Genomic DNA, 25,162 nt, shown 5'->3' on the forward strand with positions numbered 1-25,162 from the left:
CTGTTCACTAAATCCTACGTGTGTGCCAGTGCACTGAGGTGTCGTGGAGAGGAGTTTGAATGGAGTTAATGCCGAGGGCTAATGTTTGTTTGACAGCACTGGCACTGGAGGTGCAGAAATACCACAGCTATGAATAATCACTTTAACAATGAAGGCACACCTACAGCTGAGGACCTCATGAGGTTGCAAGGACAAATGCACAAAGCAAATAATCATTATTTACCTGGCAATAGGCAAAGGCACTTCTAATCTTGAAGTTATGAGATGAAAAAACACATGACGTAACCATGTAAATAGCAGTTACAGAATGAAACGCTAGATTATTTCTTGAAGATTGTATTAATGTGTTTAAAATGCGATTATTCTAAAATGAATCTTAAATTGACAAATTAAATAGTACACATAAAGGATCCTAGAAACTTAATTTTGTATGAAGCCGATTCATTTTCTTGGGTCAATGGGATATGAAGGTACTGACTCCTCTGTCTGATTTTGAGTTTCAAATAGCCTTTAATTCTAAATGTATTATTATTTTGAACGAAGTCTAGTTTTGAAAACTGTTTTTTCATGTCCAAGCATTGATTTTTTTTATGTGACCTCCCACATTCTGCCTTTAGTGCTGCTGTTTCTGTTTTCACTCACTCTGGCCTCCATGTTTTCCCTCATGATCCCGGTGTTGACAGCCTGGTACAGCTGCAGCGGCTTGGCTCCTGGTCACTACAGGAAGGATGTGCCGTGCCGTCCGGTCACGCACGCGGCTCGCAAAGACCTTTTTTACCGAAACTCCAGGGGAGCTGTAGCAGAGCTGCTACATACCTGTGAAGGTTTCTGTGCAAGGGTTGATTCCAGCAAGCCTTTTGGAAGTGCCGAAATCAGAGATTTTAAGAACTCCGCTGTATGTGTTTATCAGCACGTTGTCCCCCTGCAATTGCAAACAATGTGGACTGAAAACCAGACCAGCTTTGAATAAGAAGGAACCAGCAAACCCAACTTTGTGCTGAACCTTAAAGAACCAGCTTTTTGTTCCCAATTATACAAAATTAAGTCACGGTTATTTATATCCGTAGATGAGACCATAACAAACGACACATTTTTCAAAATAAGAACATTGCTGCGAGCAGAATTTTGACATTTGTTCAGCAAAAAACATGAATATGTGGCTTTCTTAAAACAAAACACTGATTGCTCACATTGATATTTGTAGTCAATATTAATTCCTTTTTGCTTAAAATTAAAAACTAACTTTCTAATTTTTTTTACACACATTTGCCCATGACTGCAGAAGCCCGCTGCGATTGGCATGCCTGCGATGTGAAAGTGTGTAATTAAACAACTTCATCCACACCATTCGGAAGATGTCCTTTGTTAACCAGTCAGGAAACAGATTTAAGATTTATAACACGTAGAGAAGTAGAGAATAACCTTTTTAGCTTGGAGGACACTTGACGAGCAGTGAAGAGCTACAGGTTCACAGTCCTATGATGGTCAATTTTTATACCCCTATCAGGTTTTAAATACAAACACAGGCGTTGCCCCTTGGCTGACGGCACAGTATATACATGGCCTAGCTCACACGTTTGTTGTGCACAACAATCCAAAGGTGCAACACATCAAGCTGCAAAACTGCAACTCAATATTAGCCGAAAGCCAGTAATCAGAAGCCCTGGCGATGATGAACGAGCTGCCAGATCTCATGACCAGACCTTTGATTCAGAGGCTGAACAAGCAGCTCAACCACCAGGACCAGTGGTCACCCTCCCCCGCCCAGCCCACAGGGGGTGGAGACCAGCGCAGCACGTCTCCCCCTCCAGTCAGGCGCTACAGTGGCCACGGGACCACAGCGACACGCGGCTGAGGCTGACACTGGGCTGCTCCCACTCCTCCTCCTCCTCGTTCTCACACTCAGAAAGATTAACGAGGAAACTGCTTCCATGTGTCGATGGAAGCAGTCTGCTCTGCCAGCTGCTGTAATACCTTGATATCTCTGTGTGCAATCTGATTGTCATGCAGATACTTCAAGCCTTCCAGGATCTGCTTGGTGTAAAATCCTATAGTCGCCTCATTGTTCTTTAAAGGCCCCCATTTGGATCGGAGAAGTGCCGAGAGGCTTCCTGTGATTGAGAAACACGCGTTACCACATAGGAGGAACCAAACCGAAGATCTGTTCATACGCTTTCTTCTTCCATGCAGTACTAGCTCACTTGGGATAGGTTTCTACACCCCTTGACTGCATAACTAGGAACGGGGACTGTAGTGACAGAAAAAATGGCATCAGCTGAGCGCTTGTGTTGAAAGCTGTCTTTATTCATATGCGTATGGAAGTCTTGCGTCGTGTGGCACAAAACTTAAAGACAATGCTTACAGCGCTCTTTTATACAGTGAAACAAATGATACAAGACGCACTCCCACATGACCCTCTGCTTGCACTATGGCTATACCGTATATGGTCATTCTAAAAAGTTGACCATTACATATATATTCTTTACTGACGGCTTGCGTGACAAGCAGCCCCTTCAGCTGAATAGACCATTTGTTCCAGGAAGGGTCACTTGGCCATTTCCCTGAGAACTATATCAGCTATGCGTAAAGACATCATGTGGCTACGTTATCTTTTAAAACCAGACATTCTGGGACGGATTTAGTAAAATATAAGTAAAAAGATACATAGTTAAGAAGATCTAATACATACTTTTAGTTAATTCCCTCAGTGACAAATGCATTTGTACCGGTTAAGCCATTTTCACAGAAGTTCAAAAGGACTTAGACCGAATTCAGGACTGAGCAAACACCAGGAGGATGATCTTTAATGTGGCTATGTGTCATGCAGGCACTGAAATAATCAAGCTTAATGGGCCAAATGACCTCCTCTCATTCATAAGCATTCTTAGATAGTTAGGGGGAAAACAGTTTCAGCAGTTAAAATTCCTCTATTTGATCTGTACATAATACGACACTTACAGTGTTTCAAAACTTTAAAACAATACTTCAAATGTAGATTTGTTGAGTTTTCCAAATCTGGCTAGTGGTGTAATGCTTATGCACTCAAAATTAATTTTCTATAGTGCCTCGTTTTTAAACATAATTTACGAAATATGCCTACACAGTCCCAAAATTAACAAAAGTAGTCAAGATACATTTCCGCAACTTAAGCGTCTCCATGGTGACAAATCTGAACCAGGTTACCGGGTGACTGCATGAACCAAGGCAGCATGACTTTTCGGCCAGGCCTCTCATGCAATAAGGTCTTGAAACACTTAGAAACGGGAGTCAACCACTAACCTCCAGGCACTTGCTCCATAAAAATTTTGATGAAGCCATTTTCACTGATGGAGCCCAGATACTGGACTATATTCTTGTGTTTCAGGTGTTTATGAAGCGCAATCTCCTCATGGAGAGGTTGAGAATACCTGGAAATGAAAAGAAACTGAACTAACATCAAGCCTGACATCAAAACACATTCCTGGTGGGTTTTTGAAATCATTTGAAAAAAACAAAACGGTGAAAACCATTAAAAAATTCATCCTTGAAGAAACACTAAGGTTCATAGGAAAGAGGAAGAGCTCCTCCACAGATTCTCAATGCTTTCAACCTGCTGCACTTTCACCGTGACGTACAATGGCTGATGTTAAGATTTGGTCTCTAGTATACTTACTAGATAAAGTAACTTTAAAGTTAATTTTAAAGTTTTAAATCATCATACTGGTCATTGTTATATGAAAACCCCTGTGTGCTGTGGTCAATTCATAGAACCAGGGTAGATATTTACAAAGATTATTATATTAGTGAAATATCCCAGTGTAACATTATCCTAAACATGAAACACACCATATTTATAGTTTAACGTTATTCTGTGATTGTTCATATTTACCACTGACATTAATAGAAGAGCTACTACATTTTGTGTCTTTGTATTTTGGAAATGTTGATTTTGAAAGCAGGACTGGGACCTGCACTATAAGGTACTACAAACCAACAACTCAGTTTCAGAACATATTGGTTTCATTTGTGGATTCAAAAATATTATTTCACAACTATGCTCAGCAGAGGAGGTGGGAAATGAAGAAGAGGTGGAAGCACTTCTCTGGTTGCTAAGCAATTATTTTCCTTCAGTCTAAAGCAGCATCCCTTTCAAAATAAAAGGCACTGCGGACCTGGTGGTCTTCAGGGTGATCTAAACTATCGAAGAAAGTGGTCATTATGCTGGAAGTTCCCTAGAATAAAAGGTCATCCACAGAGCATGGTGAAAACGTGTCCACCTTCTCGATCTTCAGACAGAATGTTTAATCTCACATTTGTTTAAAAAAAACCCTACTTTAACTCACACCTCTTACCATAACTGCAGCACTTCATGTGTCTATCAAAACAACTTGCCTGCCTCATGTGTCACCCGTACACTGGCCATACCCTGGCTGAAAACATCTCTGCAAGGAGACATGCTTTCTCTGAGAATTTTGCCCAGACGTTTGCGGGTTTGGCCTATGCAGTGAGGCCAATGTTAACAACCTGGGCTTTGTTGCTCAGGGCTCACCTGCTGTCCCTCTCAGGGATCTCCTTGATGGCCAGCCTGACCTGGTTGCTCACGTCTCTGCCTGCGTATACAACTCCATACGTCCCCTTTCCCAGCACCACCCTCTCTCCATTCTCGTCGTACTCGTAGTCGTACTGCAACAGCAAGCGTCGGGGGGGGGTCAGACGTGTTACACAGAGGCGAGATTTAAACATTTCTGTTTAAGCATGTGGTGAACAACTGGGAGCCAACACGCCTTCCAGCAACATCAGGTGCTACCTTCAAGTCTTTCAGCAAAACCCCATGTACTTTCCAAAATATTCCACAACAGATATGAAATACAAAGTGCTTATTAACGGAGTAAAACTTTGCTGTGTGCATATCAATAAGAGCACCAGAGAAGTAACAGATAAGACAATGTAGCCCCTCACACTGATCCAATATTTAACTGCTTAGATATCAAATAAACTGATAAAAACCTGATAAAGACTCTTCTGGAATTGCCTCAACATGTGCAGGTTATAGATAGATGTAGCCAAAATATGCTTATTGGAAAAACAGAATAGGATAGGAGAAAAACATATCCTTCCCATGACCTATTAAATCCACATGCTGACAAAAAAAAATGTCTTCTTTTCTTGAATTCATATTTTCTGTCCACAATTATTAGTCTTGGGGTTGCCACTGCATGTGTGATAGAATCTTATCCGCTGGACTCGCCCAAACCACTGACCTGTTGTCTCGGGAGGATCAGGCAAATGTATAAACAAGCCACAGGTGTTTATAGTCTAAACAAGCAGGTCAGAAAGACTTCCCCCGTTTTCAGTGTTATTCCACTCCCTCTGTAGTTGCATTCCAAAAAGATAGTGTGCTGTGCCACTCACTGCGTTGTAGCAAAAGAAAAACCAAGGTGCCCTTTTCAACTAGCCTTTCCCATTTTCTAAACTTATATATGCCCACACTAATATGAAGTAAAAATCTGAGGAAACCATAGGAGTTTTGTCCTATAACAAAGTCAAAATGATAATCGAACTGAAATACATCGATATCAGGACCGTTTTTGACCAGTACGTCAACTTTATTAATCCCAGACAGGCCCAAAACAATAATCCTAATCATCTAAAACATATAAACAATGTCTAAAAAAAGTGAAAAAATGGTGTCCACCACTTTTAGTCTCTATGCATTTTTATTTACTATAAGGTACCTTGAGCACAAAATACAAAACCGGACATGTGAGAAAGATGAACTGCCATCACGAGCAAGTGCTCATCGCAAGACCCGTTTTTACCTCCAGGGAGTCCGTCTCGCAGTCTCCCTCATCTGGACCCTTCCCGGATTCCTCAATCATGCCGTTTACCAACTTGCAGAACCTGCAAAAAATTCGGAGACAGTCACCTGAGAGCTGCAAGGCTCAGGGCTGATGATTCATTAGTTTGGGGAAATACGATACATGTGTGTTACAGACTCATGGCTTATCTGCTCCTTATTACAAAAATGTTGCAACATTTTTATTTACAACATTTATCTGAGAAAGTGAGAAAAATAAGCAGCGTAAAGAAATATGCAAAATGCAAACCACTGTATTTTCATGCATAATATGAAACTAAAGGCTAGAAAAAAAAGCCCTTCATGGGAAGGTTGAACTTAAGGTTTTTCTTAGGATTGTTTTGTGTCTTCTTACAGCTTTCTTCTTTGCTTTTGTCACCCAGTTGTTTAAAGAATTTATATTTCTGGATCATGACAGAGGTTTAATTATTCAATGGTTCTATAAGTACATAAGGTGGGAGGTAATGGAAATGATTTAAGTAAAAAACTGCAACCGACCTCTTACAGTGGAGCTCAGTGCAAAAGTAGATCTGAAAGTCTTCAGCATTGTGCAGAATGTAAAGAAAGGAACTACGTTCATCACATTTTGACACACTGTAACAAAAGAAATTTAAAACCACAGTCATCCATTTGTCCTAAAAATACTCCTTCCTTTTTACAGTGGACTCCTCATCTGCTCCTTTCCTGAGACAGTTTTCAAACCTTTACAAAACTTATTCTACAGCACACCTATTTTCACGGCCGTTCCTATAAGCGCTTCTGTAAAGTTCCTTTAATAAAATAAAACATACAGAAGCAAACATTTTCAAAACACTAAATTGTTATTTAATGAGCTCGTCATACAAGAATGTATTGCTAAAGGAAATTACATCTTGGCTTGTGCAAACCCATCTAGCAGGAATCAAACTTGGCACAAGTCTAAAAGCCGACTTAAAGCATTTTATCTTTTATCTATTGCATCAAGATGCGTCCTAAAAATCTCCATTCTCCGATTCAGCTTTTCTCGGAGCAAAATCTATACATGCAGCTGTGGTTATTTGTTAGCACTTTGAACGTTTACAAGGCTTGAAGTCCACAAATTCGTTCTTTAAGGTCAAGGTGGCATTTTCTTTCCTGATGATGACAAACAGCACTGCAGTGTATTTCACTCTCCTGTGTTTTCTTTCCATTGTAAAGAAACTTCTTCTCTTGTGGCATTGCTGCTGTAAGGCTTTTGGTACCTTGCTGCACCTTGTAACCTTATCATCTTCTTTAATTAAGCCTCTTACAATGACCAACATCACAAGTCCCATCCATGCATTTTGCAATCTGTTACAATGTCCGCTGTATGTGACTAGTTTATTTTCTATGCGTAACATGGAAAAAGCCGTCAACATAAGCAGGCAATCGTTGGCTCCAGTTCCCAGTTTTCAATTATATTTACTGGATTTTATATGTTAAAGAAATCAGAAACAAAAACTGCTTCACAGAAGCTCTTCCCCACCCTGAAGCAGTTCCACCAGTCAGGCGGTATTGCGCAACCCTCAAAATCCACTTCCCGACAGGATTAACCAAAGGCCTGGGAGGAGGAGGACAGCCTCAAACCACACCTGCTTTCGCTCACCTGGGCGCAGGTAGCAGGTTTGGAGAACACCTGTTTCGGCACTCCCTCCTGCACCCCTTCAGCACCTCACAGGAACTCCAGCTTGTGTGTCAGGGGGTTCGATAATCTCATCCTGACAGTCGGGCTTACAGTCTTACAGGTAATCCATCTCACCCACTTATTATCTAAACCTCTCATCTCAGTGGACAATCTTAGTGCGAGGGTACAGTCGCGATTATCCGACCTTTGATTATCCGACATTCCGTTTTATCCGACATAGCAATCAACATGCTACTGTATATACATACATGCTATGTACTGTATGTGTGCCCAGGAATAATATTTTGCCCAATCCCATGCTGCTTTGTCTCTCAGTGCGTCAGATACTGCCACTGACGTAGCTTCGCTTGCTCGTTTGCGCTCGTATATATAATTTTATTTAAACATGACAAGTGCGAAGAGAAAGAAAGTAGTTCTTTCCATGGAACTGAAGCTTGAAGCGTTAAAAAGACTAGACAAAGGTGAGTCAATCCAAAAAAGTGCACCTGAATTCGGCGTGGGACGAGTTACAGCTGGTGACTGGACGAGGAAAAGAAATGAGATAGAAAAGTGGTGCTCTGATCGGGTCTCAATTAAAGGACTGAGGGACAGACAAATAAAGAAATGCGACTATGAAAAAGTCAGTGAAGTTTCGTTCTTGTGGTTCATGCAGCAAAGGGATAAGGGTGTGCCTATCACAGGTCCGATACTTCAAGAGAAAGCTCAGATTTACAGTAGATAAATAAACCAGATTTCAGACTTATACCACACTTCCATTAATCTATGATTTGTCTATTCAGTTTCCACATTATCCGACATTTTCGATTATTCGACACGCTATCGGTCCCGTTTAGGTTGGATAAATGGGACTCTACTGTATCACTTAACATGAATCTGCCGAACGGTCCAGACAGGCCAAATGGCTTCCTCTCCTTCATAGACGTTCTTGCATAATAAAATGACTCCACACAATATCAAAACCTATAATTCGCCTAATGCACACATTTCATTTAATCTTCATACCCTTCCCGATTTAAAACTAAACATTTTTCAATTGCGAGCTGGAGTTTATAAACAAGAACAACAAAAGCAGAAACAGATACCAAACACATCTCTGTACTACATTATTCTGCTCATATCACAGATTCAGTAAATGAGGAGCTGAAATTAACTGAGATACTAGAGTTTTAAACTCTGGACCTGCTTTGCTTTCTGGGCACACAAGAAATTAATTTACTAACCTTCTGAACACATAGTAGTGCCTACATGTAAAGATTTCATTAGTGGTGCTACCGCAGTTTTGTCCTCTATTTATTTGACTCTTATCATATGGTGTTAGGAATAAAATAGCATCTGCATTCAGCATAATCTGTCATGCTCTCTTACCTCTCTGTTCCCTAAATATTTGGAGGGAGAGTGGGTATAAACACGTAGGCGTTTCCTAGCAACAAGGGGCTGAGAATGATCAGAGCTTCTGGATATATTCCTTACAGGCAACAGCTCCTGCAACTTCCTTTATGTCCAAACTCACTGAAGGTTAAGCAGTCAGACGTGTTTTGTGAGCTTTGAAAAATGAGTTAATTAAGTTTAGTATAGTTTTAATCACAGGACAAAGGCTCTCTGTTTCTCTGACTCCCAACTCACCCATTACGAGATCCAGATTTTGATTCAAACAAAACATGGAAAAAATATATACGCTATAGCAATATATTCTTGGCACAACTGGCATGTGGTGAATGTTACTGCTAAATTCACTCAACATATCAGTTTGTAAATTTCCATAAACCTACTTATCATAAAATTCATGTCCGCTCAGAATAATTAACTTTTTAAAAATAAAAATACTACTGGTGTTTTTAGATAAAATATAAAAATATTACTGGTGGTCAGTAATTCACTAACCTCACACCACGGATGGATGCAGCAGTGAAGTTCCACTCATGAATACCTTTCTGCTTTTTCAGTTCAGAGGCAAAACAGGAAAAAAAGAACGTAAAACAAAATATTTTATACTTTCATACAAGAAACTAGAACATAGTTGACACAGCTACATTTAAGTGCTATGTGCAGCATCCAATTCCCACGCTCCTGCCCTTTTTAATGCTGATCATTTCTCTACCATCATGGTTCCCAATAACATAAAATAATGTATGAAAGGAATGTAAAGAATGCTTACAGGCCACCAGTCATGTTAACTAATAATAATACTGCTAATATGCTCTATATTTCAAGAAAGGGAAGCATTTGAGTCTGACTAATATCGGATCTAATATTTTTAGTGCTCCTATTACTAGATAAGCTACGTATTTACCGTGAAATAGCAAGGCAAGGAAAAAACCATCTTGGAATGCATACCTCATGTTCTGAACTATTCTTTACCTTAACCTTTGAGAACAGTTTTGTACTGCACATACGACTACAGGTACCACTCTCTACTCTCTAGCAATCCAAGGACTGGACCAGTGGGACTGAAACCTACAACCCAATGAATAATAAGGTCTGACAACCTGTACTAAATTCATCAACGTTTCCTTGAAGGCTCCCTATTCTATAGAACTCACAGGATGTTCTGAGCCCATGGAAAACGTTACCTAAGGACTGAATATGGTACTTAAGAACCTGTTTTACTAGCAACATATGGAACTGTATCATACCTTGTCGTCTGGATGTACGTGCCAGATGGACACGGTCTTCACCTCAGCATCGTTGTTGATGGACAAATACGAAGGCTGGTAGATCTTAGTAGGTTCTAGTATTAGAACCTAGATTGATCAAAAAAGAGAAATGTCTGAAAGACAATACTCAAAGTACTGTTTTGTTTCTTAAATATAATGTATTATCAAAGACAAAATAGCCTACTGCAGCAATGGGAAAAAAGTCTTAACACGCGCCCAAACCTTATGCGTCGGTAATTCATGTCAACTCTCAGGAGTTGACTACTACACCATTGCTCGGATGCTGTATGGAAAGTTAGAACAGCTTGAAGGAAATAAAGGCAAAACAGTAGTTGACAATTTTATGATTTATCTGATAAAATATGAAGATGTATGATTGAAATTGTACAGAACACCCTTGGGTTTGGTACAAGTATCTGACTTATAATAAATCATTTCATCATAATTTTATAGGTATTGGAACAAGTTCCCAACTTGTTCAGAAATACCGTCCTCTTGAATAAATGCAACTCACCCCCGTTCTCATTAAAACACTATTTAAAGTAGAGGTCTACTGCCTACATCAATGATTCATGCATGCTTCAGTTTGTTGGCTTTATCATTATGCATTATGAACACAATTCTGAATGTTTTCATCTACAATTTTCGATCTATTGTTATGAGCACAATTCCGAATGTTTAATATACAGTACTTACATATGATACTGCTCTTGAAAAGGCATTGTAAAGATGTCTTAAGAACAAAATGCTTCAGTACAAAGCTCGATCTCAATCAATAGAATAATTACAACTCACCAGAAATCACCTTTTGTGTTTTTTACACCTTTTCAAATTGGCTAAATACCACATTTCTGAAAATGCATATTACAGTACTGTAAATAAGAAAATGCTTCGGGGAAAATAGAGATTAGAGAAATTTTGTGTATTGTTCACAATAACTAAAACACCACAATAATTGTATCCTTTCATTGTCAATCTTGGGGGATTTGTATAACCAATAACTCTACATTTTTCAAAGAGATGCGCAGAATTTACCTATCATAACATTAACAAATGCGAACTCTCCCACATGTAAGAAGTGGCTTTGCAATGTACATATTCTTTGCTAAGACGTCTCTACAGCAGCATTTGTTACAGTAAAATGTGAGAGAAAAGTCCAATGATACTTTTGACACAAACGATACCGAACATTACACATTATGCACAGTGAAACCCATAAAAATATACACTTTCAGGATTAATTTGTCAAGTTTTTTTTTTTTTTAAATCGACCACACCAAACCTACCTATTGAAATACAAAGAGAGCGCACTAGCTACAGAGGGAGACAGAAGGAGCTGAGTACTTACTGGGAAACGCACAGAGGAGACATCCTTCTTTGTGGCTTCCACTAGGAAATCCATCCAGAAGTCCACCAGTTCCTGTTTAGGGCCTGGTTGCTCTCCGGAAGGTTTTTTGAAATGCTGATAAATCAGTATAGTCTCCACTAAAGATCCCAGATACCTGAATTCCACAGAAACAGAAGCTCGGTGATACACAAAAAACACAGAGCTGCTCAATTTCTCCTACTGATTGCCTCACAATCTTCACCATCACTGACTAGGATGTGACTCGCTGTTCAAACAACTTACAAAAAAAAGTAAATGCTTATATTTAAGTCAAATTAGGTTCTTTAGGTGTGGATGAAGAAGGCTTCACACCTGAAGAAGCTCCACATCCGAAACGTGTTTCTTTTCTTCTCTTTCCAGCAGGGAATCAGCCTTTACCTGATCCTTTGCACCCTATGCATGCTGACGCTACTTCACCCTACTTCAGCATGTTTCTACAATGTCTTTTCTGAGTTTAAGTGACTTTTAATGTCAGCAGTAAGTCTTTCCCTGCCTCAGAGTGTTCCATTTTGCATTTTGTACAAATTATATTTAGGGTTTTGCTTTGTAAATTGACAATATACATGGCCAGTTATGAATACTTTCATAAGCTTTTTTTACATCTTTTTTTCACCTCAGAAATATCGCTAGACTATGCCCTATGTGATCACTAACTGTGGCTGAAAAGCTGATCAACACATTTGTGTTCTCTCGAATTGACTACTGTAATGCTCTACTCGCTGGGGTATCTAAATCTACATTGAACAAACTGTAGTATGTCCAAAATACATCAGCCAGAATCTTGACCAGGTCTAGTGCAAGTGATTACATCACTCCTATCCTGGAGTCCTTGCCCAGGCTTCCTGTCAAATTCCATGTGAACTTTAAAATCCTCATGCTCACCAATAAGGTTCTGCATGGCTTGGTACCTCTTGGTACCAAACTGCCCACCACGCAACCTTCGCTCAATTCGCAACAATTCTGGTCTCCTAACTGTCCACAAAGCCCGTCTACATTGTATGAGTGACAGGGCCTTCTTCTGTTATGCCCCCAAGCTCTTGAACTCTCTGCCCAAGGATATCAGAGAGTCACCTTCTCTAAACTCCTTCAAATCCAGACTCAAAACCTTCTTCTTTAGTAGAGCCTTTACTTAACTGGTTCCATTCTTTACCCCTCTGCTCCTACTATACTTAGCACCACCATCCACGGTCTCCTCTGTATATTGTTAATGCGTTTTATCTTGTGTATTCTTTTTATTTATTGTTGTTGTTGTTCTGTAAAGCGCTTTGAGAAGCCGCCTTTAAAGGCACCATATCAAATAAAGTTTATTATTATTATAAGCGAATGGTTTATGCATTACTTCTCTTTATAACCAACATTTCATTAAGGTACATGTGTCCCCATAAAGTAAACCACGATCATATATATATATATATGTGTTTATAAATATATATTGCCGTTTGTACGACAACGTTCCTTCCGAGTACATATGGACTGTAAATATTTGGATTTGTTTGTTTTTACAATAGAAGTGTGTGGTACAAATACTCGGTTTATATACAGTACATATATCTCGCACAAGCCTGGCTTTCTCCTTACCACACAGGGGCCTTGAGTTTAAAGAGCCTCTCGGAGGCTTCCACCACCTTCAGGTTGTCGCAGGCCAGGATACTGGCCCCCAGGAAGAACCCCACGTCCCAGTAGCTCTGAAGCTTGTCCAGGCTTCCGTTTTTACCAAGAAGGCTACTGAGCTTCATGCCTGCAGAGGGGGAAAAAAAAACACTGCCACTGTCATTATATTGTGGGTATCTGAAAATAAGTACTTATACTTCTTGCTAACCGAACCGAAGGAACTTTAGCCAAAAGGCAGCTTGTCACGTACTTCAATTGTGTACTGAATAGCATTACAGAACTTTGCATAGTAGCTTCACACAATAAGACCATACTGTATATAGTCACACTTTAAGTAGTGGGAGTGCCTTTTAACTTGTTTTGATTGCACTGTATAAAAGATAAAAGTTTTGCTGTTTTTCTTTGAGTCTGGCTTAAAAGAGCTGGGCTCCCATATGCATATGTAATAAAGAAGACTTCTGCTACACAAAACACCCGAATTGCTGTCATTTTGTGTGGCAAAACAAGTGGAAATAAACACAACAGATCTTTTCTTCCCTTGTTTTGATGAAACAGGATAATTTTCCCCCATAGTCCAGCATCCAAAATGATATGAATGTAATAAACTGAACTAAAGATGTACATTTCTTGAAAAAATAATCTAAGGTCATTAAATACTACTGCAATACAGTAAATAGTGTTTCTTTATTGTACTGGCCGGACTACAGGACACATGCGACTATACATATATGTTCATGAAGCTTCAGATAAAGGACAAGAGAATCTGACCAAAGACAAGAACCGGCTACACAGTATTTTGTGCACTGCGGTTACGTTTTTGTCATTCAAGTGTTTTCCATTCCAGAGAAACTGTAAGAAGCAAACAGTTTCCCAAGACGATGTATAACGTGCTTTAATGTTATAATATGGCTCTCTGACAGAGCAAATCATGGTTTTGATTCTGTTTTTATCTTAATTTATCTGCCCTGACAGTTCTTTCTTCCTTTCGTTGGTTATTCTCAGTATAAATGCTCACACAACCTTTAATAGTGGATTAGCAGCAAGAAATGTACTTTTCATGGGTCATGAGTTTGAAGTCAACCCTATTCATTCCACACTGCTTTGTCCTAAGACTTAGTGTCTGCAAACACCACACATGTACAGTATATTAAATGATCAGAATTACATATGAATGACATGGTAAAGTCATTTCATTGTCCAGCATATTAAACTCCCTATGTCAACCGTGTGGTGCTACAATGTGGCACGCTTGGCGTTTGTCTGAGCTGTGTAGATGGATTACATGGAGGTACATCTCCATTTTTGTGAATGGGGAGTCAAACTGTATATTTGGCATGATCACAGGTTTATAAATGTGGGATCTTGTCCAAAGAACTTGTTGTCTAAAACTAAATCAGAATCACCAAGATGAATGGAAACAAGATGACAGCAAACTGCATGATCTGCTATACCTACTGCACGGCTTCTCACAAAGACACTCAAAGTTCATTCTTAAACTCAAGTCATTTGGTGTGTAAGGCTGACGAACACACAAAGCAGCCTCTGTTTGATGCCCAGTAATTAAGGGATTTTTTCTTATTGCAAGCACTCATCTTCCTACATTTTGTTGGTGCATAGGTCTCTGAGTAATTAAGTTTGTTTTGTATTTTATAAGAATTAATATATAACAGTATGTTAAAATGCACATACGTTCAGTGCCTTGTACATGACCCCGTACCCTGAAACAGTCTTTCTCACTGTCGCTGTATGCTGATAATTACCAACTTTTCGAAGCTCAAAAGATGTGTCAAATTGGTGTCCTGCTGCCAGGAGAAGGACTGCATAGTTGATCCCCGAATGTAGTGTTGGCTCTGATTCAAATCCCCTCTTAAACCTGGGAAAAAGACACTTTCAAGTGAATTTCTGCATAAGTGTTTAGAAAAGTCTTTGAAGCTACAGTAGAAGGGGCTTCTCTTAGCCATCCAGCCTACCTCATTAGCAGTTAATCCCAGATGATTTACTGTAGAAACTGTCACAGAAACCATTAAAATGAACCACGCACACCAAGCCACAACTTTCAGGAGCATCGTTTTCAGTACGTGGGTTGTCCTTCCTAAAGGACAAGTTTGGTTTCTTCTCTCCCAAACTAAGATACTGTATATTAATATCATAGGTTTTATAATAGCAAAAAACACTACTGGAGACAAATTTTGTGCCTAAAATGGCTTAGACTTTTCACAGTTGTTTACGGTAAGTGCCTCTTGTTTAGTTAAGCTCAGAATCCACATGAAAACCAGCACCTTACCATTGGGCACCACTGTCTCTGCTGTCCGTGTCAGTGAAGTGTGAATCTATAAACATGTCCTTGTAGATACGGCCAACCAGGCAGTACATGTCAGAAGCCACCTGCTGCTCCGCCGACTGCACGAGGGGGAGCATTATCGACAATGCTTTATCTCTGTCCCCGGGCAGATTTCTCCTGAGAAAGAGAGAATCTGTGTTTCTATTCAATTTGATACATCAACTTCCTATGACTAATAAGCACTCAGAATTAGAGGGCTTCCTTTAGTCCCTCCATATTTCAACCGGTTAAATATACTGAGTAAATATTTATTTCTCCTTTTAACACTAAAGGTGTTTCCAAGGTGTACATGCGCCAATTATGCGATGGTGATCAGCAGTTCTTTCACGAAAAAAAATATTTTACACTGAACACACAGCTGGTGTGATGTTATAACGGCTTCAAAATAATTCTGTTTAATGTTCGGTGGAACATGTTAAGTTTTACACAAATATGTGTAGCAGCCACATATAAAACAAATAAAAAGCACAGGATTTCTTCAAAATTGAACAGATGTAACATTATTCACAAATCAAAGACTGTACCTTTGTCCTTCTATATGCGTGTTGCAAACCAGGTAGGGTGAAAAGTTTTTTATGTTTAGTGTGATCACTATTAGAGGAACAATTTCAAGAAACTTTCATTTTGCTCTTTTATAAAATCAAGGCCACCTATTCGAGTGTCTTCTAACAATCTGTGCATATCCCTGCTGTAACATGTCATTGATCCTCCATTGCACGGTTGATTCCTACAGAAGTCCACAGAAATCACTCCTATGATTCATGTTTGAAACGGATCTGTAAGACTATGATGTCTTTAACGCGTTCCTTCTTCGGTACTCTGCACATGCATGAACGCATGACTGTCTTGCATGTCAGCCTACTGTCACATCAGTTTTACACGTTATTGAACGTTATATCCAATTGTCTTTACTGTTGATAGCAAGGAAACATTTTAATATCGATACTGACAGTGATTTCAAGGCCTGTATTCATGAAAAGATTACATGAAAATGAGCTATTAATGACACACTCACAGTGCAAATAGTTTAAATTAAACATGCTGTACACTTAGAAGTTATTTCACCTTCATCAATTTCACCTCTTCTACGGATGTTTAGAAAACACAGGTAACACAAACGCGTTGTGAATGCTCTGTCAACCTGAACAGACAAGAGACTGCTCATTTCTTCCGACAGCTGAAAAACAGTTAAGCTCAGTGCATGAAGTGGAAGTTTACAGGGCAGGTTTGAAGTCTGGGGGTGACTGTAAGGAGAACGGAGGGTTAAGTGAAAGCCAAGACAGGGGGACTTTCAAGCATCAATATTTACAGGACAAATGGAACTTAAAACTGAAACACTGCCTGGCTCTCAACTCAAAGAGTATAGAGAATAAAATAAAATTATTTCTAACAGGGATCCAACACAAAAGAAACTTAGAAAGCAATATGTCAGTTTTTCAGCCTTCAGAAATGCTCACACCATTTTTAAAAATGGTTTGAATACGTGTCCCACTATTTTTTATATAAAATATCCAGGTTCCAAAAGTATTCAAGCCATTGTTTGTGATTATGAGATTCATGTTCATGAGTATTATATAAATATACTTTTGTTCTTTGTAATTAGTCATCAGAAATTACATGTGTATATTTGATCATATCAGATCAAAAACATTCTTTGTGCTCAACTGATTCATTTTAAGTGAATATAATTATCGGAACAAGTTCACTTTAAGTAAATTTCTGAGTGTAAAAGCCAGTATTTAGAAGGATAACCCTTGGAGACATGAAGTCTACAACCCACTGAGCTCACTTAACGCAAAATAATTTGAAATGCTTTGGTGTAGCCCAATATTGGTGTGTTTTTTACTTCAATCTGTTCTTTATCTCCTAAAATGCAATATCAATTGGACTTAATTCAGGACTTTTTCCTTCATTTCAGTTGCACTGACCCTGTGTTTTGGGTTACCATCACTCTGCACAGCAAGTATGGATACATTTTCTTCTACCCAAGCAGACAAAATGTTCCCTTAAGCATCAGAGGTCTTTCACATCATGTGTGATATCACACATGGACGCCTGGGCCAGGACATTCCTTTCTATTACAAGCTTCACAAAATTCTCAGCAATAGAAAGATGCACCAGGGACGCACTGTACCATTTTCTAGACATTTCAGACAAAGATAAACCATTAGCAAAGATCAAAGCGTGGAGAAAGAAAGGAACTACAGATGCTGCAAAGAACCCCATCTTATCTGAGACACAGTGGTAATGTCATGCATGGTCTATAATTACTTGGTTCAGTTTTTTCAACCCTTTATATAGATGGGGCACTACATTAGCAGTTTTCCAGTCCATAATACTGCCCTTGTGCTGAGTGACTGTTGTGTTAATGACTTATGAATAACATCTTGTTTACTTAACTACAACTGTCAGAATGGCATGGGGCTCTAGGGGATTTTTTTTATTACCGAGTGCTTTTATTACCCCAGACTCTTGTGTCATTCCTTTGTTAATACTATTTAACACACACAGAACTCTGTTCCACTGCCTCAGGCATGTTGGTGACTTTTCCCCCAGTCAACAGCTCAATGAAATACTTCTGTATTACATCAGCCATAGACGTTTCACATCATAGTCGCAGTTATATTTGACTTCATTCTTTGCGATTCTTGTTCTGTTGGAGTACTGGAAGAACATCCGATCTCCATATCTTTCCACATCTATCCTTTTCCACGCTACTTCTCTTAAGCTCTCATTCCTTTTTTCAGGTAGTTCACAAGCACAAAGGACACAGTAGTGAAACAGAAGAAACGCTGCTCAGACGTGTTCTTTTCAACACTTCTGGCAGAAAACGAGCACTAAGCATATGCCCACATATCCTGCTCAAGGATATCTATTGTATCCTTATAAAACACACATGGAAGCTGAGGAAATTTGCACAAGCTTGTGTTAACTAAACCGCAAAGGGTCAAAAAGTACTTCCATGGAAGCTTGGTAAACTTCTCACTGGAAATGAGCCAAAAGCACTCCGTCATGTCAGTGCCAACACAAGACAGAAAGCAGCTGGCAGTACCTCCTGACGCTGGATCTGAAAGCGTCAGCTGCCCCATCATCATGCCAGCTCATGAGTCCACAATTATCCATGAATGAGGTGGTGATAAAAATGTGTGCATCAGAAAGAGGCTTGAAAAACATTACATAATTAAATTAACATTTTTATTATTGGGTTATCCCAAATACCAATAATATCCTAAGGATTCAAAGACTTTAAGCAAAGTTACAGATGAAAGGAGGCCCATTTAGTTGCTGTTAGTCCGGGGATGTCATCCAGATCAGGGAATGTGATTCAGCAATATGAAGTAGACAATCTGTAAGCTTATCATGCAGAATTATTCCACTAACACTAATAGGCTGTGATATTATCATTGTTTACTTTATTTTAAAGTACCTGTTTCCCAAAAAGCGCAAAAATAAGCATTACCCAATTACACCAAATTGCCTAGGCCTCTTGAAAAGCAAAGCGTGACAATTCAGAATTTGAAGTAGGAAGCCACACCAGCATGCGGAGGCTGCAAAGGAGCACCTGCAGGTTTATTCCCCGCTGAAGGGAAAAGAAAAGAGACACAACATTGTCTTTTCTTCTCTTCTCAACATGGGCCGCAGCAATTTACCAAGCTATCAAAAACGTTACTTGTGCTAAAACGCAGGACAGAATTGAAGAAGTGACGCTTCAAAAAAGTCCCGTTTAATACCCCCCCCCCCAGCAACACGCACGCCGCCGCGCTGGCGGCCGATGTCGCTGCCAGCCCACAGCTCTTACCGGTTCAGCGCAAAAGCGTAATGAAACTGCACGTGGGGGTGGGCCGCGGGCTCGAACGTCGGGAGCGTCCCCAAGGTCTCCACCAGCTTCACGATGGCGTCGTAATCCTGGAGGCCGCCGTCAGGGACACACACACACGCACGGGGAAGAATGGACAGGCCTGTTATTTCCCAAGAGGGAAAGAACCCACTGGCAGCTAAAAGCAACACTCCTTCACTCGCTTAACTGCTTCATAGTATACAGCACCAATTCATTTTTAAAAGTACAACTGTTATGCATTTAAGGCCATATATGTTGTAACAGTTTGGATTCCACATGCGTAAATTATTTATACCATTAACGTCTGTGATACCAGAGTGCCACAGTACACGCATCACTGAGAGGTGAAATCGAAATAAGGCAGCATGTAGCTCATTGCATTTAGAACGATCCCCTATTGATTGAGTTGTAAATTGAAAGGAAAGGATATTAAACATTAATGACGCCGGTCTGAAAGTGTCTTGACATAACCAGACAGGAACCACAGCAGCAAGTGAAAGTAAAACACGTCGCGAAACATGAGCTCGTGCTCTTCATTTACACTCTAAATTAGTGCAAAGAAACAGAAATGAAAAAAGTCACATTTGCTTTGATGCAAAATCAGACTTTATTTTAAAAACATAAGGGAATGCTTATGGCCCGATTTAGGCTTGGAAAATGTAAACAACCTCAAGCAAATCTAAATATTGATTCTGAAACTGCGGTGAAACAAAAGGATACAGTATAAATGCCTAGCAAATAAAATGGAAAAAAAATCTTTCAGGGCATACAGTGACTGAATTTGGTAAGGGATTTTATTCAGAAAAAGTCTAATACCTGTGAAAGAAGTTCAAAACAAGAAGCATAATTATCTGCAAAGAACACTAATCTATAACAATGACTCTCCAACAGCGAGCACACAGGCAGGACAGGGTCAAGATGCTTAAGAGGAAAAAAGTAGAATGAAATGACAAGATGTTCTCATTCTTGTCTTCAGTTCTTATTATACTTTGAGATTTCATTTTGAGTTTAATGTCATTTCTTTCACTGTTTTCTACAGAGATTGAGGACTGGGTTGTGCAGTGAATACAGTACTAAGTTAACCACTGGAAAAGGTATGTTTTTAGATTGTTATGAAGTGTCTTTAAAAATCTAGATACAATGGGTATCACATGGCTAGTGTCTGATGTTGACCGAGACATAGGGTTGCCAGATTCAGTGATCAAAGGAATCGTGAAGTTTACCGTGGTTTACCTTAGTTCATTAAGCTGTGGGTAAATGATTATGGGCCTAGCAACAGTCCAGGAAGACAACATAAAACAGGCAGGTACAGAAGAGGTTAAAGTGAAGGACAGTAAAGAAGGAAAAAGAAGACAAGGGACAAGCAAAGGGGAAAGCAGGAGCTTCAGATCACCTGGAAAGATCAGAATAGAGCCTAGTATATGAAGCCTGTCAAGGGAGCTTGCTCTTCTGTGATTTTTAGGGAACGTTGATTTCCTGTGTAAAGAATCTCTTGGCTAAAAACAGCCTCCCCTGGTTTGTGGGTGCATTTTTAGAACAGACAGATAGGTTCACATTCATTTAGTGGCATCCGGGCTTACAGAGGGAGAGAGATTTAACCACAGGTTAAGAAGGCAGCTCGTCTCCTCTTTTGGCCTTTGTAGGTGTTATGCAAGAGTCAAATACTTGGCAGCCGTCTGGGATTTTTCTGGGTGGTTAGTACGTTGGGCCTTTGGGACATTGTGTGTGTAAATTTGTAAACAGAGTAACCCGTGTTGTATGTTTATGTTGTGTGTTGTTTAGTGTGTGCAGTGTCACTTTTAATAAATGTTTGCTTAATCAAGTGTGCCTGAATTATTTACTCTTTTCACCAAAGCTGTGACAGAACAAAGAATTCATGTGCCTCTAACTACAATATACCAACTGCTCATGTATATTCCTGGAAAAAAACTTTAAAAACTGGGGGGTTATGATTATTTCAATTATTGATTTATCTGCTCGGCTTATTTCCTGACATTCTCTATTTTCGTAACCCCCTATCTGTACCTATCATACCTGATTCACTGTGTCTAAGCTTGAAGAAGACTACTAAAGCTCTTTGCATCCTCTCCTGCCCCAGTTGACCAACCAGTCAAGAGGAAGTTGCGCTTCCTGGCCCACGGGAGTCAGACAAATTACAAAATAACATGTGTAAAACATCACGGATTCAGAGCTCCCAACCAACACGACCCAGACACAGTTCCGTCGCACATTTCTCAGGCGGCAGTTTTACTCGTACCTGAATGTCTCGGTAGGACAGGAGCAAGTTGATGACGACGTCTGCCGACAGACACTCCATGTTGTCCACTCGCTGCCGGATCCGCTCCAGCTCTGCTGCCAGCTCCGCGCCACTGTAGACTTCCCGGGCTTTCCGGATTTTATTCAAAATGGTTTCATGGAAATACTGGCTAGAATAAAGCATAGGGTAACACAAGAGAACAAGTTCAAACAGCACCTACATAGCTTTAGACAACATCAGGCAGCTTTCAATGACCCCAGCTGGCGTCTAGCTTGCAGTATACGAATGTACTGCAATAGCTGGGGCCAGTGTAGCATTGTGGGTAAGCCGTTAGACTCAAGCGATAGACCGTGGGTTCAGGTCACTGCTGTGGACACTGTTGCTGTACTCTTGACTGGGCTACCTGCAGCTCACAACTGGCAGTCCACTGAAGCTCAGCAGGCGTGAGCCTGGTCAGTACCTGGATGGGAGACGTCCTGGGAAAGCTGAGGTTGCTGCTGGAAGAGGTGTTAGTAAGGCCAGCAGGGGACGCTCACCTTGTGGTCTGTGTGGGTCCTAATGCCCCAGTATAATGTCCTGGACACTATACTGTAAAAAGGCGCCATTTACAGCTTCCTGAGATATTTAACCACCTTCCTTAGTGACACATCTATTCATTGCGACTTGAACCTATTTTCAAATCTGTACCAAAATTAAGTTAGTTTTATAGCCCTCCCGTGCTGTGAAGGTTTTTTTTTTTATCGGAACAGAATTCAGCCAAAGTGCAAATACAACTTTTCCTGACTCATTTTTCCTGGAAGTAAACCTCAACATTGGCAACAGCACCTCTCCTAATGCTTACAGTACCTCAATTGACATGCTTAAAGTGTGGCTTGAGAGTAAACCGAAAATAATGAGGAGTACCAACCCTATCAGTGAGCAGTCAGTGCTGAGACACTTCCTGTTCTGAATTATTCTTATGTTGTACTATTTCCTCCTTGTTGTTTATACAGCTTATGTCCTGTTGCTTATACGTACTGTTATGTCCTGTACTTTTAAAAATGCAGGAATAAAAACGGATAAACACCATCCCAAATGCAAAGACAGCTTAATCAGTATAAATTGTTTTAGAATGTGTAACCTTTGGTAAAATTAGCAATTTCGGTCATAAGCACAATTGCATCAAACTGCACATTTCCTTTACCTACCAATGAATGGAACACAGTACTGGAAAGATACAGCTAATGAGATGAGTCCTACGGTTGAACTATGGCTGAATGTTACAGTATATCTCAATATGCCCATTAAACATTAGTGCTCTTTTAGGAAAGACAAGCAGTTCTGATCACTTCCATCACAGGCTCTTGATCAAATTATACACATTTAAAGCTGTGATGCATCCATCACATTTTCAGTAACATCACTGTTTGGAGATCGGAGAACGTTTCGATTTCACCGGCTTTGTAAAGGAAAGTATAACAGACGAGGGAACTTGATAACACATATTTCATGAGACTTCTCATTTCACTACCTAAAACATTTCGTTTTAGCACATGACTGCAGGGGAACCAAAGCTAAATTTGGATAACGGCGCATAGTTCTTCATGGCGCTTATGAAACTTACCAAGAATTGGTTTGCGAGACCTTCAGCAGCTGGACAAAGCGATCCACAAGAGGCATGCAGATGGGCCCGAGCAGCACCTCAAAGCTGGGCTGCATTAATTCCGTCAGTCCCTTCATCAGACTGCTTTCGCAGCAGTAGACTTTATTGTGCGGCGTCACCATATACGGTATAAAGGTATAATTCCCTGTACAGGTCTGGTAGAAACAAAACAAACATTTCAGCTGGAATGCAATTTTCAGGAACAGATCCTATGAGGCAACTTGTGAGGTTTCTTGGTAACAGCAGGAAGTCAGCATTTTGAAAGTATTTGCAGGAAACTGCAGCCTCAATATTAAAAGTAATGGAATTAGAATATTTTCAGATATTTATTATAATAAGGCTTGCTTTGCCCTCAGATCTAAGCTGGTTGAAAATGGTATTTGCTTTCATGATCATCACAACAGTCCCATACGATTTATGGTATCTTTAAGACTGTAGTAGTGAGAATGTTTATTGTTTGTAAATATTTGTACCATATTTTCACAATATTCAAACTCCGTTAACGCATTTTCTAATCCGCTTATCCAGTACAGGGGAGCTGGAGTCTATCCCAGTAAGCAATGGGCACAAGGTGAGACACACCCTGGACAGCTTGCCAGTCCATTGCAGGGCACGTGCGCACACACACACACACACACACTATGTTGTGCTAACTACTGCGCCAGCTGGACACCCTGAGCATTCAACAGTTTATCTGCTACCATCAAACACTCCTTTAGTTCAAGTCATGAGTCCTCATGAAGTAGTAACACAAAAAGATCCAGTGGTGATCCCCAAAACAACTGACCCCTGTGCCGTCCCAAAACGTGCATGAAAAGTACCAATTCTGTACTTTTTGTAATTCTGAACAAAGTTTGCAAAGAGGCTCTGAGTAAACTCTTTCATGATAGTTCAAGTAGGGAGCTGTGTCAGCATGTGTGGGCTGCAAAGGAACAGGTAAAGGTTTTATTCCACGCTGAGAAAAGAAGAAGAACACAATGTTTCCTTTCTTCTCTTTTCAGCATGGAATAAACCTTTACCTGTTCCTTTGCAACTCTTTCATATCTCTTGCATGGTGTCCAAAAGGATCTACTGTATACAAAACTTTAAAGTGGGTTAGTTGATGGTTAAAAGTTTAAGATGCATTTAGTAGATTGTCCCAAACTGCATTCCAATCAATTAGCCTTTCTGCTAAATTAAGGTTTTTTCCCAAAATTGTGTTCACAATTTCAAAGCTATGGAGCTTTAAGCAGGTGTGTATATGTAATTGAGGGTCCTTCTGTTATTTAAAAGTTTAGCATTTTTAAAATATATGAATTGATTTATTTATTTATTTATTTATTTATTTTTCACCCACCCAGTCTGTAATTACCAGATATTTCTTTATCTTGGTGCACCACTACAAACCCTGTATCTATACCACACTGGGAGGGTGAGGGCAGCAGGCTTGCTTGTCAGATGGCCCCACCTGCGTGAACCACACGCAGCGGCGTTACTGTGAAACTCGCAGGCGCCGGGCTGGGTGTAGGAGCTGTGGCACAGGAAATACAGACGCTCCAGGCCTGGCTTTGCTCAACCAGCTGTAAGGCACCGTGGGTGGACCCCAGTCATAGTCAGCTAACGACACAGCCAAGGTGCTGTCTCTGCCAGTGAGTGGATGGTTCAGACAAGATGGGAATCTCCCACATCACCCTGCTGCTTTTGATGGGAATCAAATGGAAATGGGAATGACCCGCTGTCCTCTCTTACTCTTACTGAAGGAAGGCATTCGGTCGGGAGACGGTCACCCCATAAAAATTCATTACTTTCCAAATATTGTAGGACATAGCACACTTTTATTATTTATATGAAACTGCGCCTAGCAGAAATTGGCCTCAAGAAAAACATCCAAAAGGGAACATCCTGCACTGTGCAAAGCATTTTGTTTTTTTACTAAGTGCTTAATGCCTCATGTTATTTTGGGTAAAATACACTT

At 40.1% G+C, this 25,162-nt stretch overlaps 1 protein-coding gene across 5 annotated transcripts in view; it reads right to left on the bottom strand.

Moving 5' to 3' along the window:
• map3k5 (mitogen-activated protein kinase kinase kinase 5) overlaps nt 1-25,162 on the bottom strand; it is an 84,490-nt gene that overhangs the window by 20,118 nt on the left and 39,210 nt on the right. For 4 of the 5 annotated variants that reach the window (XM_088626852.1, XM_088626855.1, XM_088626854.1 and 1 more), the window contains 15 exons: nt 23,170-23,363; nt 21,567-21,735; nt 19,271-19,377; nt 15,415-15,588; nt 14,891-15,003; nt 13,098-13,257; nt 11,481-11,634; nt 10,112-10,219; nt 9,360-9,412; nt 6,335-6,430; nt 5,799-5,880; nt 4,529-4,662; nt 3,280-3,407; nt 1,975-2,111; nt 817-922 (listed from right to left, as the gene is read on the bottom strand). In XM_088626852.1, coding sequence (XP_088482978.1) covers nt 817-922; nt 1,975-2,111; nt 3,280-3,407; nt 4,529-4,662; nt 5,799-5,880; nt 6,335-6,430; nt 9,360-9,412; nt 10,112-10,219; nt 11,481-11,634; nt 13,098-13,257; nt 14,891-15,003; nt 15,415-15,588; nt 19,271-19,377; nt 21,567-21,735; nt 23,170-23,363 — 1,915 coding nt within the window. The remainder of the gene's footprint in view (nt 1-816; nt 923-1,974; nt 2,112-3,279; nt 3,408-4,528; nt 4,663-5,798; nt 5,881-6,334; nt 6,431-9,359; nt 9,413-10,111; nt 10,220-11,480; nt 11,635-13,097; nt 13,258-14,890; nt 15,004-15,414; nt 15,589-19,270; nt 19,378-21,566; nt 21,736-23,169; nt 23,364-25,162) is intronic. The other variant, XM_088626853.1, reaches the window with a different exon arrangement.

Source organism: Lepisosteus platostomus, chromosome 3, assembly GCF_059453375.1.
Source record: "Lepisosteus platostomus isolate fLepPlt1 chromosome 3, fLepPlt1.hap1, whole genome shotgun sequence".
Classification (NCBI taxonomy): Eukaryota; Metazoa; Chordata; class Actinopteri; order Semionotiformes; family Lepisosteidae; genus Lepisosteus; species Lepisosteus platostomus.